Source organism: Canis lupus, chromosome X (genome assembly GCF_048164855.1).
Source record: "Canis lupus baileyi chromosome X, mCanLup2.hap1, whole genome shotgun sequence".
NCBI lineage: Eukaryota > Metazoa > Chordata > Mammalia > Carnivora > Canidae > Canis > Canis lupus.
The window spans coordinates 56,245,960-56,264,061 of record NC_132876.1 but is presented as its reverse complement, the minus strand read 5'-3'; the positions used below and the strand labels follow the sequence as shown (position 1 = coordinate 56,264,061).

Here is an 18,102-nt window from a genome sequence, read left to right as displayed (position 1 = left end):
TGTTTCAGGACTCTCCATAGAAACAGTCTACTGAAGGGGCACCTAGAGCCAAGGCAAGGGACATGCTGGAAGGTCCTGGTGACTCCATGCAGGGGGTACCATGGAAGGGCAGAGAAAGCTAAAATGAGTGCAGTGGCCCCTGGTCCTTCACACAAAATGTACCCTGAAAATACAACTGAAGGTGAATTGGGTGCAAACTGAGATGTCCCAGGGTACTCAGCACAGGGGCACTGTGCACCAGAGGTATCCTAGCAAGCCAACTGAATGAAGCTGAAGTGATATGGTCCTGGAGTTTTCCAGGTTGCTTTTCACCTTTGTCACATTGTCACAAAGGCTAGGGCTGAAGTTAGTACTAACCAGGGTATCCTGGTGTATACCACCATGTGGCCTCCTTAGTGGGACCATTGTTGCTGGTGTGAGCTATGGACCCAATGCTGCAGGCCAGTTACAATGCACAGACTGTGCATTGGTCTATGCTTTCAAGGTGAAGAGGGGAGCATAGATTATGTCTGTCAGCCCCTCCCACTCAGAGAGCATTTCAGCAGCTCCCCTAGCCATCTGGTGGAATTCTAGGGCTGGTTGATTTGTGTGCTAGTTGCTCTTCTTTTTTTTTTTTTTTTTTTGTATATTTTTTTATTGGAGTTCGATTTGCCAACATATAGTGTAACACCCAGTACTCATCCTGTCAAGTGCATCCCTCAGTGCCCATTACCTAGTTACCCCATCTCCCCGCCCACCTCCCCTTCCACTATAGTTGCTCTTTCTTTTTTTATAATCAATATGCCAAAGAGACATATTTTATTTTTTTAAAGATGTATTTATTTATTCATGAGATACACACAGAGAGAGAAAGGCAGAGGGAAAAGCAGGCTCCATGCAGGGACCCCAATGTAGGACTGGATCCCGGGTCTCCAGGATCAGGCCCTGGGCGGAAGGCGGCGCTAAACCACTGAGCCACCCGGGCCGCCCTATAGTTGCTCTTCTAAAACGAAGCTTTTAAAGAAAGAAAAGAAAAAAACATGTAAGGAAGGAAAGAGGGAAAAAAATAAAAAAAAAGAAAGTTAGAAAAAAAAAAACTTTGCCATTTATATGCTTATTTTTTTTCTTTGCACTGGCATGATCATTGTTCTTATGGGCTTCTGGACCCAGGGCTCACTAAGGCAGCAAACAAGTCCCTTGACTCAGAGAGCATCCCCAAGATCATCAGCCTTTGTAAACTGTGGTGTTTCTTTCTGTGCTCCAGACTGAGCAGGGAGCCTGATGTGGGCATCGGTCCCAGGACCCCAGGATCATGACCTGAGCTGAAGGCAGCTGCGGAACTGAGCCAGCCATCCAAGCGCCCCAATGTTCAAGTCTTCTATGTATTTATTTATCTTGTATCTGGTTATTCAATCCATTATGAAAAGTAAAGAATTGAATTCCCCTATTACTGTAGAACTATTTCTCCCTCTAATTCTGTCAATTTCCTTCATATATTTAGGAGATTTGGTGTTTGCTCCCTTTATGTTTATAATTTTTATATGTTCTTTTTGAATTGATCATTTATCATTATATAATGTGTTTCATGTCTCTTATAATAGCATTTGTCTTAAATTCTATTTTGTATAATATTAGTATATTCATCCTTGCTGTCTTTTGGTTACCATTTGCCTGGATTTTTTCCCCCATTCTTTCATATTTGACCTATGTGCTTCCTTAAATCTAAAATGAGTCTCTTGTAGACAGCATACAGTTGGATTGCTTTCTTTTTTTAAAATTCTCTACCAAGGTATGCCTTTTATTATTATTATTTTTATTTATTCAGAGAGAGAGAGAGGCAGAGACACAGGCAGAGGGAGAAGCAGGCTCCATGCAGGGAGCCGGATGTGGGACTCGATCCCTGGTTTCCAGGATCACGCCCTGGACTGAAGGTGACACTAAACCACTGAGCCACCCAGGCTGCCTGGCAATAATATTTTAAATAGGCATTTACACATGCAAGTAGAAAAATATAAAACTTCTGGGATGCCTGGGTGGCTCAGTGGTTAAGTGCCTGCCTTCAGCTCACAGTGTGATCCTGGAGTCCTAGGATCAAGTCCCACATTGGGGTCCCTGCATGGAGCCTACTTCTCCCTCTGCCTATGTCTCTGCCTTTCTCTCTCTGTGTCTCTCATGAATAAATAAATAAAATATTTTAAAAATATATAAAATTTCACATTTTTGATATAGAAAGTTCATAGTGCAGACTAAAAAATTAAATATGTACAGTCATATCCTAATAATTAAATGTTTAACATTATTTATTGACATAATTACTTTTCCAAGTTTACTGGTTATTTCAAAATTCAGATAATTTTTTTTTAAAAATGGAAAAAAGAACAATTAACATGTACTAAAAATATGTAGCATACTAGTAAAAAGTATTGGTCTCAGAAACAGACAAATCTCAGTTAAAAATCCCAGTTTTTAAAATATTTTAAATTCAATTTGCCAACATATAGTATAACATCAGTGTTCATCTCACCAAGTGCCCTCCTTAATGCTCATCAGTTTTACTATTTACAAGTTATGTGACCTCAACACAGTTATTTCACATCCATAAATGACAGTTTCCTCATGTGAAAATAAAGGAATAATCATAGTATCAATCTCAGAGTACAATATAATAAATGATAAAGAACTTATACATTGCCTCTCACCTGTTAAGTACTCAGTAGAAGTTGGTTGATGATATTGTTTTTTGTTTGTATTATTTTTCCAATGATTAATATTGTCTATAATTATTATCCTCCTTTTTAGCATTTTCCTTGAAAAGACATTAAGAAAATGGCTAATGTTAAAGTATAATTTTCAAAAAAATATAATTATGATTTTCACACAAATATAAAATTAACATGGGTCAAGGATTTTATGATTCATTAATTAATGTGGTAACTCTTACAATGTTAAAACTAGTTCAAAGGAGTCTTTCAGGAAAAGACATACAATTAGGAATACCAGAAAAAATGTTAATAGATGCAAAAGTAGTTAATATCTTATAGAGAGTAAAAATTATTTATTTATTTTTAAAGATTTTATTTATTTATTCATAAGAGACAGAGAGAGAGAGAGAGAGAGAGAGGCAGAGACACAGGCAAAAGGAGAAGCAGGCTCCCTGCAGGGATCCTGATGAGACTGGATTCCAGGAACCCAGGATCACTCCCTGGGCCAAAGGCAGATGCTCAACCACTGAGCCACCCAGGTATCCCTAGAGAGTAAAATTTAATCCTTGGGGCCATTTCTACATGGTAGAAATTCATTCTATCTCTATTACGCAAAATTCCTTTGTACAAGAAAACTCAGTTTTCTACAAGTTGACACATACAGAGTTGTAAAATTGTCTTGTTAGTAGAAAGTCAATCAAAAGTTCATATTCTAGGGAAATCATATAATCCTCATTTCTTAAAGTGTCAATACTATTTATTTATTTATTTATTTATTCATTCATTCATTCATTCATTCATTGATTTATTGCTGAATTTCCTGTATTGGTTAGCAGAGCTTATAAATTTTGGGGGGTGGATAGCTCTATAAAAATTTTTTGTATATATTTTTTATTGGAGTTTGATTTGCCAACATATAGTGGGTGTTATACTTTATGTTGGTAATACTATTTTAAACAGACACTTACACGTGCAAGTAGAAAAATATAAAATTTCACGGTTGCCTGGGTGGCCCAGTGGTTAAGCACCTGCCTTCAGCTCAGGGTGTGATCCTGGGGTTCCAGGATCAAGTCCCACATCGGGCTCCATACATGGAGCCTGCTACTCCCTCTGCCTATGCCTCTGTCCTGGAGCAGACTATATTATTATACTAACTAAAGTTAACTATATAATTAACTTTTTCTTTAATAACTTCCGCTGTGTGTCTTAACAGATAGTACACAGATAGATATAGCCACTTTTTTTTAATAAATTTATTTTTTATTGGTGTTGAATTTACCAACATACAGAATAACACCCAGTGCTCATCCCGTCAAGTGCCTCCCTCAGTGCCCGTCACCCATTCACCCCCACCCCCGTCCTCCTCCCCTTCCACCACCCCTAGTTCGTTTCCCAGAGTTAGGAGTCTTTCATGTTCTGTCTCCCTTTCTGATATTTCCCATCATTTCTTCTCCCTTCCCTTATATTCCCTTTCACTATTATTTATATTCCCCAAATGAATGAGAACATATAATGTTTGTACTTCGATTGACTTACTTCACTCAGCATAATACCCTCCAGTTCCATCCATGTTGAAGCAAATGGTGGGTATTTGTCGTTTCTAATGGCTGAGTAATATTCCATTGTATACATAAGCCACATCTTCTTTATCCATTCATCTTTCGAAGGACACCGAGGCTCTTTCCACAGTGGCTATTGTGGACATTGCTGCTATAAACATTGGGGGGCAAGTGTCCCAGCGTTTCATTGCATCTGTATCTTTGGGGTAAATCCCCAACAGTGCAATAGCTGGGTCGTAAGGCAGGTCTATTTTTAACTCTTTGAGGAACCTCCACACAGTTTTCCAGAGTGGCTGCACCAGTTCACATTCCCACCAACAGTGTAAGAGGGTTCCCTTTACTCTGAATCCTCTCCAACATTTGTGGTTTCCTGTCTTGTTAATTTTCCCCATTCTCACTGGTGTGAGGTGGTATCTCATTGTGGTTTTGATTTGTATTTCCCTGATGGCAAGTGTTGCAGAGCATTTTCTCATGTGCATGTTGGCCATGTCGATGTCTTCCTCTGTGAGATTTCTGTTCATGTCTTTTGCCCATTTCAGGATTGAATTGTTTGTTTCTTTGGTGTTAAGATTAATAAGTTCTTTATAGATCTTGGAAACTAGCCCTTTATCTGATACGTGATTTGCAAATATCTTCTCCCATTCTGTAGGTTGTCTTTTAGGTTTCTTGACTGCATCCTTTTGCCGTGGAAAAGTTTCTTATCTTGATGAAGTCCCAATAGTTCATTTTTGCTTTTGTTTCTTTTGCCTTGGTGGATGTATCTTGCAAGAAGTTACTGTGGCTGAGATCAAAAAGGGTGTTGCCTTTGTTCTCCTCTAGGATTTTGATGGAATCTTGTCTCACATTTAGATCTTTCATCCATTTTGAGTTTATCTTTGTGTATGGTGAAAGAGAGTGGTTTAGTTTCATTCTTCTGCATGTTGATGTCCAATTTTCCCAGCACCATTTATTGCAGAGACTGTCTTTCTTCCAATGGATAGTCTTTCCTCCTTATCGAATATTAGTTGACCATAAAGTTGAGGGTCCACTTCTGGGTTCTCTCTTTTTTTTTTAATTTTTATTTATTTATGATAGTCACAGAGAGAGAGAGAGGTTCAGAGACACAGGCAGAGGAAGAAGCAGGCTCCATGCACCGGGAGCCCGACGTGGGACTCGATCCCGGGTCTACCAGGATCGCGCCCTGGGCCAAAGGCAGGCGCCAAACCACTGCGCCACCCAGGGATCCCTCACTTCTGGGTTCTCCATTATGTTCCATTGATCTATGTGTCTGTTTTTGTGCCAGTACCACACTGTCTTGATGACCACAGCTTTGTAGTACAACCTGAAATCTCTTGTGATGCCCCCAGCTATGGTTTTCTTTTTTAAAATTCCCCTGGCTATTCGAGGTCTTTTCTGATTCCACACAAATCTTCAGATAATTTGTTCTAACTCTCTGAAGAAAGTCCATGATATTTTGATAGGGATTGCATTAAACATGTAAATTGCCCTGGGTAACATTGACATTTTCACAATATTAATTCTGCCAATCCATGAGCATGGAATATTTTTCCATCTCTTTGTGTCTTCCTCCATTTCTTTCACAAGTGTTCTATAGCTTTTAGGGTATAGATCCTTTACTTCTTTGGTTAGGTTTATTCCTAGGTATCTTCTGCTTTTGGGTGCAATTGTCAATGGGATTGACTCCTTAATTTCTCTTTCTTCAGTCTCATTGTTAGTGTATAGAAATGCCACTGATTTCTGGGCATTGATTTTGTATCCTGCCACGTGACAAAATTGCTGTATGAGTTCTAGCAATCTTGGAGTGGAGGCTTTTGTGTTTTCCATGTAGTGTATCATGTCATCGGCGAAGAGGGAGAGTTTTATTCTTTGCCAATTTGAATGCCTTTAATGTCTTTTTGTTTGATTGCTGAGGCTAGGACTTCCAATACTATGTTGAATAGTAGTGGTGAGAGTGGACATCCCTGTCTTGTTCCTGATCTTAGGGGAAAGGCTCCCAGTGCTTCCCCATTGAGAATGATATTTGCTGTGGCTTTTCATAGATGGCTTTCAAGATGTTGAGGAATGTTCCCTCTATCCATACACTCTGAAGAGTTTTGATCAGTAATGGATGCTGTATTTTGTCAAATGCTTTCTCTGCATCTAATGAGAGGATCATATAGTTCTTGGTTTTTCTCTTGCTGATACGATGAATCACATTGATTGTTTTACGAGTGTTGAACAAGCCTTGTGTCCCGGGGTTAAATCCTACTTGGTCATGGTGAATAATTTTCTTAATGTACTGTTGGATCTTACTGGCTAGTATCTTGTTGAGAATTTTTGCATCCATGTTCATCAGGGATATTGGTCTGTAATTCTCCTTTTTGGTGGGGTCTTTGTCTGGTTTTAGAATTATGGTGAGGCTGGCCTCATAGAACGAATTTGGAAGTACTCCATCTCTTTCTATCTTTCCAAACAGCTTCAGGAGAATAGGTATGATTTCTTCTTTAAACGTTTGATAGAATTCCCCTGGGAAGCCATCTGGCCCTGGACTCTTGTGTCTTGGGAGGTTTTTGATGACTGCTTCAATTTCCTCCCTGGTTATTGGCCTGTTCAGGTTTTCTATTTCTTCCTGTTCCAGTTTTGGTAATTTGTGGCTTTCCAGGAATGCGTCCATTTCTTCTAGAGTGCCTAATTTATTGGCGTATAGCTGTTCATATGTTTTTAAAATCGTTTGCATTTCCTTGGTGTTGGCAGTGATCTCTCCTTTCTCATTCATGATTTTATTAATTTGAGTCTTCTCTCTCTTCTTTAATAAGGCTGGCTAATGGTTTATCTATCTTATTAATTCTTTCAAAGAACCAACTCCTGGTTCTGTTGATCTGTTCCACAGTTCTTCTGGTCTCGATTTCGTTGAGTTCTGCTCGAATCTTTATTAACTCTCTTCTTCTGCTGGGTGTAGAATCTATTTGCTGTTTTTTCTCTAGCTCCTTTAGGTGTAAGGTTAGCTTTTGTATTTGAGTTCTTTCCAGTTTTTGAATGGCTGCTTGTATTGTGATGTATTTCCCCCTTAGGACTGCTTTTGCTGCATCCCAAAGATTTTGAACGGTTGTATCTTCATTCTCATTAGTTTCCATGAATCTTTTTAATTCTTTCTTAATTTCATGGTTGACCCTTTCATCTTTTAACAGAATGGTCCTTAACCTCCACATGTTTGAGGTCCTTCCAAACTTCTTGTGGTGATTTAGTTCTAATTTCAAGGCATTATGGTCTGAGAATATGCAGGCGACAATCCCAATCTTTTGGTATCAGTTAAGACCCGATTTGTGACCCAGTATGTGGTCTATTCTGGAGAAAGTTCCATGTGCACTTGAGAAGAATGTGTATTCAGTTGAGTTTGGATGTAAAGTTCTGTAGATATCTGTGAAATCCATCTGGTTCAGGGTATCATTTAAAGCTCTCGTTTCTTTGGAGATGTTGTGTTTAGAAGACCTATCGAGTATAGAAAGCGCTAGATTGAAGTCACCAACTATAAGTGTATTATTATCTAAGTATTTCTTCACTTTGGTTATTAATTGATTGATATATTTAGCAGCTCCCACATTCGGGGCATATATATTGAGGATTGTTAAGTCCTCTTGTTGGATAGATCCTTTATGATATAGTGTCCCTCTTCATCTCTCACTACAATCTTTGGGGTAAATTTTAGTTTATCTGATATAAGGATGGCTACCCCTGCTTTCTTTTGAGGACCATTTGAATGGTAAATAGTTCTCCAACCTTTTATTTTCAGGCTGTAGGTGTCCTTCTGTCTAAAATGAGTCTCTTGTAGACAGCAAATAGATGGGTCCTGCTTTTTTATCCAGTCTGAAACCCTGCGCCTTTTGATGGGGTCATTAAGCCCATTCACGTTCAGAGTTACTATAGACAGATATGAGTTTAGTGTCACCATGATATCTATTCAGTCCTTGTTTTTGTGGATTGTTCTTCTTCCTAAAGGGGAATTTTAAGAGTCCCCCTTAAAATTTCTTGCAGAGCTGGTTTGGAGGTCACATATTCTTTCAGGTCCTGCCTGTCTTGGAAGCTCTTTATCTCTCCTTCCATTCTGAATTATAGCCTAGCTGGTAAAGTATTCTTGGTTGCATATTCTTCTCATTTAGGACCCTGAATATATCTTGCCAGCCCTTTCTGGCCTGCCAGGTCTCTGTGGAGAGGTCTGCTGTTACCCTAATACTCCTCCCCATAAAAGTCAGGGATTTATTGTCTCTTGCTGCTTTAAGGATCTTCTCTTTATTGTTGAAATTTGCAAGCTTAACTATTAATGTCGAGGTGTTGAACGGTTTTTAATGATTTGGGGGGGGGATCTCTTTATTTCCTGGATCTGAATGCCTGTTTCCCTTCCCTGATTAGGAAAGTTTTCATCTAGGATTTGTTCAAATACATATTCTGGCCCTCTGTCCCTTTCGGCGCCCTCAGGAACCCCAATTAAACGTAGGTTTTTCTTCCTCAGGCCGTCGTTTATTTGCCTTAATCTATCTTCATGGTCTTTTAATTGTTTGTCTCTTTTTTCCTCAGTTTCCCTCTTTGTCATCAACTTGTCTTCTATGTCACTTACTCTTCTTCCACCTCGTTAACCCTCGTTGTTAGGACTTCTAGTTTGGATTGTACCTCATTCAATTGATTTTTAATTTCTGCCTCATTGGATCTAAATTCTACAGTCATGAAGTCTCTTGAGTCCTTTATGCTTTTTTCTAGAGCCACCAGTAGCTTTATAATAGTGCTTCTGAATTGGCTTTCTGACACTGAATTGCAATCCAGATTTTGTAACTCTGTGGGAGAGAGGACTGTTTCTGATTTTCTTTTGAGGTGAGGTTTTCCTTCTAGTCATTTTGCTCAGTGCAGTGTGGCCAAAACAATTTGTATTGGGAAAAGGAGAAAAAGAAAGGAGAGAAAGAAGGAAAGAAAAGAGAAAAAGAAAATATTAAAAGGAAGAAAAAAGAGAAAAAGAGAAAGAAAAAGAAAGAAAGGGAAAAAAGGGTGGGGGAAGCAAACAAATCAAAAAGAAAAAAAAACACAGGGGGTATCTTCTGATTCTGTATATTTTAAGTCCCTTGATCTCCCCTGGAACTTGTCCGTCTAGCTGGTCTTCTGGGCGAAGGGCCTGTTGTGCTTATTTGCAGGTGTTAGCGCTTGGGTAGCTGCTCTGCCCCCTTCCTGGTGCAGGGCTCAGTGGGGGTTGTTTACCCTGTGAGGCCTCATGAGGAACAACCACATTGGCGGAGGACAGCTCTGGAGCCCTGGAGTCAGCTCCTGCAGTAACTACAGAGCTCTCTCTCTGCAGGAGCCTGGATGCTCCGGGGGCAGGGCCTCTGATCTGCTCAGCTTGGGGCAGGAGCGCCCTTGTGGTCCTGGGCCCTCCCGGCCACTGCCTGTCCCAGGGGGAGGCCGGATCCTGGGCTGTGTCCCCGGCGCCCTGTGCTCCTGGGCCTGCGCTGGTGGATTTGCACTCCCGGTGGCGCAGCCCCCTCCGGAGCCTCCCCCGCAGCCCCTCCGAGCTGCTCCCGGGTCCAGCTGTGTGCGCTGCAGCCCTTTAGGTAGCTCGGTGCACTCTCCCTGGTGCGCAGTTGCTCTGTTAGTGTCCCAGGGAGCCCGAGGGCATCCCCGCCCTCCTGGGATCCTGCTCTAACTCTCTGCAAGCTCCTTTCCTCCCGGGAAGGTTGGTGCAGCTCCTGCTTCTCCGGGACGGGGCTCTCCTGTCCTGGGGACACTCGACCCGGCCTTAGCCCGGCTCCTCACGGGGCCCCTCCCCCTTGAATGCCTTTTGTTTCTTTATTTCTTTTTCCCCGTCTTCCTACCTTGATAGAAGCACAAACTCTTCTCTCTGTAGCATTCCAGCTGTTCTTTCTTTAAATCTCAGGCCGAATTCGTAGATTTTCAGGATAATTTGAAGGTTATCTAGGTAATTTGGTGGGGACAGGTGATTTGGAGACCCTACTCTTCTGCCATCTTGCCCCTCCTCTGCAATATTGCCACTTTTTTCTTCAAAAGATTCAGTGTTACCCAAATACCTCTCATTAATGAAATAGTAGCCAGATAATAGTAACATTAGACAGCTTTTTTTAAAAAATATTTTATTTATTTATTCATGACAGACACAGACAGCGAGGGACAGGCAAAAACACAGGCAGAGGGAGAAGCAGGCTCCATGCAGGAGCCCAAAGTAAGACTCGGGGTCTCCAGGACCACACCCCAGGCTGAAGGTGGCGCTAAACCGCTGGGCCACGGGGGCTGCCCTAGACAGATTTTGAACCTTAATTATCATGCACATACAGGAAAGTTAGGTTTGGATACAAATCTATAAAGAAATTCTTCTGTTCACCATTAATTTATGTGTGTAATCTGTTAGTCAAGGGCAGCATCAATTAACAATACCAAATATTTTGAAAATTCAGCTTAACTAAGCATGCAGTTATGGATTTTTTGGTCCTGGGTTTTCTGGTTCTGGGTTTTATTATACCAGCAGAATTGAAGATGATATGCTGTATGACAATCAACAATATGTATCGGACATTGAGGTTATTTTAATTATCGCTGATTTCAGATATTATTAAAAATATTACTGGATGTAAGTCCATGTTCAAATGGAAGCTGAGATCAGATAATTTAGAATATAACTAAAGAGATGAAAACAGGAATAAGAGATGTAATAAAATATAGGAAAATTAGTAATAGGTAATAAATAAAAATCTTCTCTGTAAAATAAACGTTTTTCATTGGGTTTTACAAATAGGCCAAAATAAAATCAGAAAACATATCCATGTATAATTAGATTAGTTTTCTTTTATTGTCCACCTCTTTTAGATTTTAGTGTTATGCCTTTTTTAAAAGCTTCAAATTTTAGGAAAAAAATTCCTGGAGAAGATTTTATTACTTAATGAATTCTCTTTCATTTTGCTTACAGAAAAGATATGGAAATAAGGAGTTAACGTCAGATGAAATGGAAAAAAAAAGTTCTCTTGTGAAGATAAATTGCAATACTCATGGGGAGAAAGGATAAGATTATGGTCATTCTAATCACAAATAATAGTAAAACCAGGGTACTATATTCTACAAAATAAGAAGGCAATTATATTCAGATTTACTTGAAATATGTGCTCTCACATGAATAAGACAAGGCATCTTGCATAAAACTTTTGATAAGAATAAAAGAAAACTTAAGATCTCCAACCAGCATACGAAATGAGAGAGGGGGCATTTTTCTCATAATGTTAAGATGCTAATATGTGAAATATCCTCAAATTTTTGATATGCTTTGAATGATGTGGTTGAGAAGAATTTTGTCATGTACTTGTTTTTAACATTTATTAGTCACACTAAACTTGATATTGATAAGGTGTTTTTAATTCTTCACATTTGGATAAGTTTATATTTTATTAATACCTATTATTTTAACACTTTTGGACTTCTTTTAATTGTCTTCCTAAACTTCTTAAGGTATGATCCAAAAAATAATTCATGGTCAACTGTGGCACCTCTGAGTGTTCCTCGAGATGCTGTTGCTGTATGTTCCCTTGGAGACAAACTCTATGTGGTTGGAGGATATGATGGACATACTTATTTGAACACTGTTGAGTCATATGATGTACAGAACGATGAATGGAAAGAGGTACTGTTATTGAAAGTATTGAAATTAGTACATTTCAGGTTTTAATAAAAGTCCTTACAATATTTGTCCTGAATTAATTTCATTCTCTTCTCTAGGGCCCAATATTTTAGTTAAGTTTGCAGTATTTTCCTTATCTATACCATACTGAAGTACGAATTAGTTGATCTAATTTGTCATTGGCAGGATCCATTAGTACTTAGGTAACAGAACATTGTCCTGAATTTATGGACTCATTCCTTTCATAGTATAGTGAATCTGATTCAATAATGTAAATGTTTCTCTCTGGCCAACTTTCTAAGGATGTATTATGACTTGAGAACCAAAAAGCAATGTCCTTATCAACAAATATCTGCCCCTTCTTATTGGTTGTTGCCCCAGGGGAAATTTTTTCAGTCCCTTTTTTATATTTTTAAAATTGCAACACTCTAGATTCTTAACCAGTCACTCAAGGAATTTAGTGAACAATGATAGACTGGAATTAAACCCTCTCAAGAATGCTGGGCATCTAACAGAAGAAATTCTAAGTAGAGTACAAGAAGAAATTCTGAAAGGACATCCTAAAGATGCTAAAGGCAAAAGTGATGCTTTTGATATTTTTTCTAGTGGTAAATCTGGATTTATTCCAAAATATCTAATAGCGTTCTGTTAATTAAATGATAGCTCAATAAAAAATAAAGTATGATTAACTCTTCATCATTTCCACAAACATGCAAACATTGTATTTTGTATCTAACTCCACCTTCCCTTATGATACTGAGAGCCTTCATACTGCTCTATATTCTACACAGTAAGTTGGTTACTGTTCTAAATAAATATGTTAATATGACAGCTGAAAATGGCTTTCTATCTCTTTCCTCCAACAATTTGATTCATTAAGACCCTTAGAAACACTCAAATTCTGCCATGTAGGTAACTCCTTATTTTATCAATGCTTAGCACCAGCAAGAAATGGAAGAAAAATTTTTAGCCAACAAGGAGTTGTTAAGCCAAATACAAAAATCAAAAAGTCTAAGCTTGAGGAATTTACTTTTCTGAAAATCCAGACCAGTAGCTAAAAGACCTAGATTCTATTCCTGACTTTTCACTGTTTCATTGTGTGACCTTGGAAAGAGTGAAAGAGAACTAATAAATAATAGAATTATAACCACTATCTGCCAAATTATTTTTATTCATTATCTCAGTTCATCCTAACAAAAATCTTGAAGGTTGAGTATTATTACCTGTAATTTTTCAAATGAGAAAATCATTGACCAAAATCATCTGTTTTTCAGACTCAGCTCTACATGATTTAAATAATATGTTCTTTCCACCACACTGGACAATTATCCAGGCTGCATTTTCCATCTTTATAACAGGTGAAGGTTGGACCCGGATAGCCTTAGTTATTTAACTCCAACATGGTATATTATATATCTTATGCTGAAGATAGAGTTCATTAAGACAGTATTTCTTTCCTTGTTTTTGTTTTCTGTGTTAGGAAGTTCCCATCAACATTGGAAGAGCTGGTGCATGTGTTGTGGTGGTGAAGCTGCCATAAAGCTATATTTATCGATAGGAAGGAAACTGGTCATTTCAAGAAATGGATTAGGAAGAAGAAAAGAAGAAACACTTTTTCCCCTTCAATTATTAATCAAACATGAACATTGTTGTATCATTTTAATATGTAGTTATAATTGCTTTCATTTCTGAAGTCAAAGGAACTTTTCTTTTTTTTTCAAAGCAAGTTTTCAAACATGAATTACATATACCTGTTAAATGTATGTGTTGTTGCAGCTGATATTATAAGTGGAAATCCAATAGTCTAGTTTAGCCTCATTATTAAAATGTTTAGGGTAAGTCAATAGTGACCAAGGCATGAAAGTTTGTAAAATCATTGGTAATTTTTAGGTTAAGAATATGAGAATTTAAAAACATTTTCTATTTCAAAAATCAAAAGGTACTCTATTTTCTGAAATACAGTATAAATGAGAACATCTCAAGCTTAAAACGTGAAGTCCAATTTTCAGTAAGACATCATTCTCTTAATCAAAAATATCACAAATAGCTAAATTTGTACCATATGTACCAACAGGAAGGCTTTTACTGGGTTAGGGCTAAAAAATAATTCATTTACATAATATGTTATGCTGATCATAGTATGTTAAAATTTTTACAGACTTACTCTTTTACACTGCCATCTTGCAAAGCACACATATAGATTTAGAATTCTTTAACATATTGGCTTATTAAATTTTTTACTTCATATATACAACCCATATAATAAAATAGTAAATATTTATCATATTGATACAAACTGTGACCTCAGATTCAGAGTGTCAGGGCCTCACTTGTATAAAAAGTAGTATTCTCAGGGCACCTGGGTGCCTCAGTTAAGCACCTGCCTTCAGCTCAGGTCATGATCCTGGAGTCCTGGGATCCAGCCCCTTGTGGGGCTACCTGCTCAGCAGGAAGCCTGTTTCTCCCACTCCCCCTGCCATGCTCTCTGTCTCTGTGTCAAATAAATAAATAAATAAAATCTTTAAAAAAAGAAAGTAGTATTCTCAAACATTTCTTTGAACTCTGTAAGGAACCATCATTAAACAATTTTTAAAAACAAAACAATTGGTGCTATACTATATGCTGGCAAATTGAATTTATTTATTTTTTTATAAATTTATTTTTTATTGGTGTTCAATTTGCCAACATAGAATAACACCCAGTGCTCATCCCATCAAGTGCCCACCTCAGTGCCCGTCACTCAGTCACCCCCACTCCCCGCCCTATGAAGACAGGAGTCTTCATGTTCTGTCTCCCTTTCTGATATTTCCTACCCATTTCTTCTCCCTTCCCTTCTATTCCCTTTCACTATTATTTATATTCCCCAAATAAATGAGACCATATATTGTTTGTCCTTCTCCAATTGACTTATTTCACTCAGCATAATACTCTACAGTTCCATCCACGTCGATGCAAAGGGTGGGTATTTGTCATTTCTAATGGCTGAGTAATATTCCATTATATACATATACCATATCTTCCTTAGACATTCATCTTTCTATGGACACCAAGGCTCCTTCCACAGTTTGGCTATTATGGACATTGCTGCTAGAAACATCGGGGTGCAGGTGTCCCGGCGTTTCATTGCATCTGTCTCTTTGGGGTAAATCCCCAGCAGTGCAATTGCTCACTCGTAGGGCAGGTCTATTTTCAACTCTTTGAGGAACCTCCACACAGTTTTCCAGAGTGGCTGCACCGTTTCACATTCCCACCAACAGTGTAAGAGGGTTCCCTTTTCTCCGCATCCTCTCCAACATTTGTGGTTTCCTGCCTTGTTTCATTCTTTTGCATGTAGCTTTCCAGTTTTCCTAGCATCACTTGTTTTTTTTTAAAAATAAATATATTTTTTATTGGTGTTCAATTTGCCAGCATACAGAATAACACCCAGTGCTCATCCCCTCAAGTGCCCACCTTAGTGCCCATCACCCAGTCACCCCCACTCCCCGCCCCCTCCCCTTCCACCACCCCTAGTTAGTTTCCCAGAGTTAGCAGTCTCTCATGTTCTGTCTCCCTTTCTGATATTTCCCACTCATTTTTCTCCTTTCCCCTTTATTCCCTTTCACTATTTTTTATATTCTCCAAATGAATGAGACCATATAATGTTTGTCCTTCTCCGATTGACTTATTTCACTCAGCATAATACCCTCCAGTTCCATCCACGTTGAAGCAAATGGTGGGTATTTGTCATTTCTAATGGCTGAGTAATATTCCATTGTATACATAAACCACATCTTCTTTATCCATTCATCTTTCGATGGACACCGAGTCTCCTTCCACAGTTTGGCTATTGTGGACATTGCTGTTAGAAACATCGGGGTACAGGTGTCCCAGCGTTCCATTGGCAAATTGAATTTAAATAAAAAATGTAGGGATGCCTGGGTGGCTCAGTGGTGGAGTGCCCACCTTCAACCCAAGGCATTATCCTGGAGTCTGGGGATCGAGTCCTGCATCCAGCTCCCTGCATGGAGCCTGCTCCTCCCTCTGCCTGTGTCTCTGCTTCCCTTTCTCTCTCTCTGTCTCTCATGAATAAATAATTAAAATATTTTTAAAAATTTAAATGTAACAAAAACACAATTTTTAAAGAACAAGAAAGTGAGAAGATGTTCTACAATATTAACACGTGGCAACATCAAAATGTTCAATATTCATGGTTGATTCTATAATTATATTTTATGTAACTAATACATGGTTTCTGTTGATATTATATTCATCCAGAAGAAAGTGTTAAGGACATATGCACTACTTTTTTTTTCAATTTAAAGAAACAACAAAATAGCTAGTTTGATAGTATTTTACCTTTAATTCCCTACTTCCGGGCTGCCCGGGTGGCTCAGTGGTTTAGCACCGCCTTCAGCCCAGGGCATGATCCTGCAGACCCAGAATCGACTCATGTCTGATCAGGCAAGCAGAAATTGAATAGCATCTTCTTGATGGTCCATTTGGTTTGCTTCATTTTGATTAGATTTTGATTAATATCACCCAGGGCTACTGTATTTGAAAATTGGGCTTAGGCCAATATGGCTTAGGTGGATTGCCAAAGTCTAAGTAAATCTGAGCATTTAGAATGGAAATATACAGAGGCTCAAGGCAATAAAACATAACTGTGCTAGCCTCAGTCAAACCTAGTTGGGAAAGGAGTTAGATAGTAATCCCCTTGGTGCTTTGTTGTAGTAGAGATTATCTATCAGGCTGGTTTAAGCTAACAAGGATAAGAAATGGAGTTATTTTTATATATTTTCTCAACCAATTTAAGGGCTGATGCATTTAGACACTGTACTCATATTGGAAAGACAATGTTAGCTTTTTACATTTTTCTGTAATGACTATGACCTTGCTCAGGATCACCTCCTCTGTGCACTCAGCCTGTATCATGATGACTTTCTAGACAACACCATCAGCTACTTTACCTGTATTTTCATAGGGCATGCAGGAAACATCTAAATACCACACCGGAGCTTAACGAGACTAAGACACTAAACTTGACTCCTTCCTTTGCTTATGTCATCCATCAACTTGACTCACATGTGGTTGGTGACTCATTTTGATGTGGAGGGAACACTGAAAAGAGGTCACTGCCTAGAGTCCCAAATAGGGTATAAAAAAAAATTCCTCTGATTTCAGATTTTCCCTTAAGCTCTCTAATAAGACTTGTACCCTGAAGTTGTAGTCCAGGAAAAGAAAGAAGACCATAAAACATATATCTCATCACCTGTTGTCATCCTGTCCTCTTCCTCTTACCATGGTCATCTGAGGGAGAGGGATAAGTTTTTCCAATTACTTTTCCTCTGATAATGACCTCCTTTTGCATCATATTCCTCTTCCTCTTGCTGGAGACAGTAAACCCCAACCTGATGATGGAAAGAATATCTCCTCTCTTGCCCATGGAAGATACACATGAACTTCCTATTATACCAACCTGGCTTTCTATATGTCAAAGGAAACTTTTTAAAAGTTATGATTTTTTTCCTTTCTTGACAATATTCATTTTTCAAGATTGTTGCCTACTACAGATTAGGGGGAAAAGCCTATTTTACAAGTGTAATATTGACATCCTCTTTTTTTTTTGCATTCCTGTTACAATCCTAACACACATATGCACATAACATAAACAATGAGGGAAGGGGGCACATGTAACAAAATATGAAAAATCTCATACATGAGTAAATGTTAAAAGGTAAAAGCACATTACTAAAATGAAAATTAGTATCTCACTATCACATTTATTAAGAATCTGTGCTTTAGATTCCAGTGGTATATATATAAGTTAGGGTTAAGTTTACGAAATCTTTACCAGATCTAGGTCTATATACTTTATATTTTATTCCAAGTGGTGGAGAACAGGATTTGTTTACCTCTCCTCTACTATGGCCAACTGAATTTCTAAGTTCTTGTTTCATCTAAATTCATGGAGACCCTTATACAAACGTCCCAGAGTCATATGCTAAATTTAGCACTGAGAGATTAAATCTTTGTTTCCAGGTCATAACTGATTAAACCTACCAGAATTGGAACACACAGAGGTTCTGGCCGTCACAGAACAGCCAGTCTTATTTTAAAATATGCCTAAAAAGACAAAATCAGAAAGAGATCTTTGGGAAAAGTAATATAAGCAAAATGGTAACATAGGAATTTCTATGGCTTGTTCCTCCCCCTTCCCCTAACATCAATTTGAACAACTATCCAT

The 18,102-nt window shown here is 38.4% G+C and overlaps 1 protein-coding gene across 2 annotated transcripts in view; it reads left to right on the top strand.

The window, feature by feature from the left end:
• KLHL4 (kelch like family member 4) overlaps positions 1-14,371 on the top strand; it is a 155,459-nt gene extending 141,088 nt beyond the window's left edge. For both annotated transcript variants that reach the window (XM_072815499.1, XM_072815498.1), the window contains 2 exons: positions 11,711-11,882; positions 13,360-14,371. In XM_072815499.1, coding sequence (XP_072671600.1) covers positions 11,711-11,882; positions 13,360-13,419 — 232 coding nt within the window. In that variant the 3' untranslated portion in view covers positions 13,420-14,371. The remainder of the gene's footprint in view (positions 1-11,710; positions 11,883-13,359) is intronic.
• Positions 14,372-18,102: the final 3,731 nt, after the last annotated feature.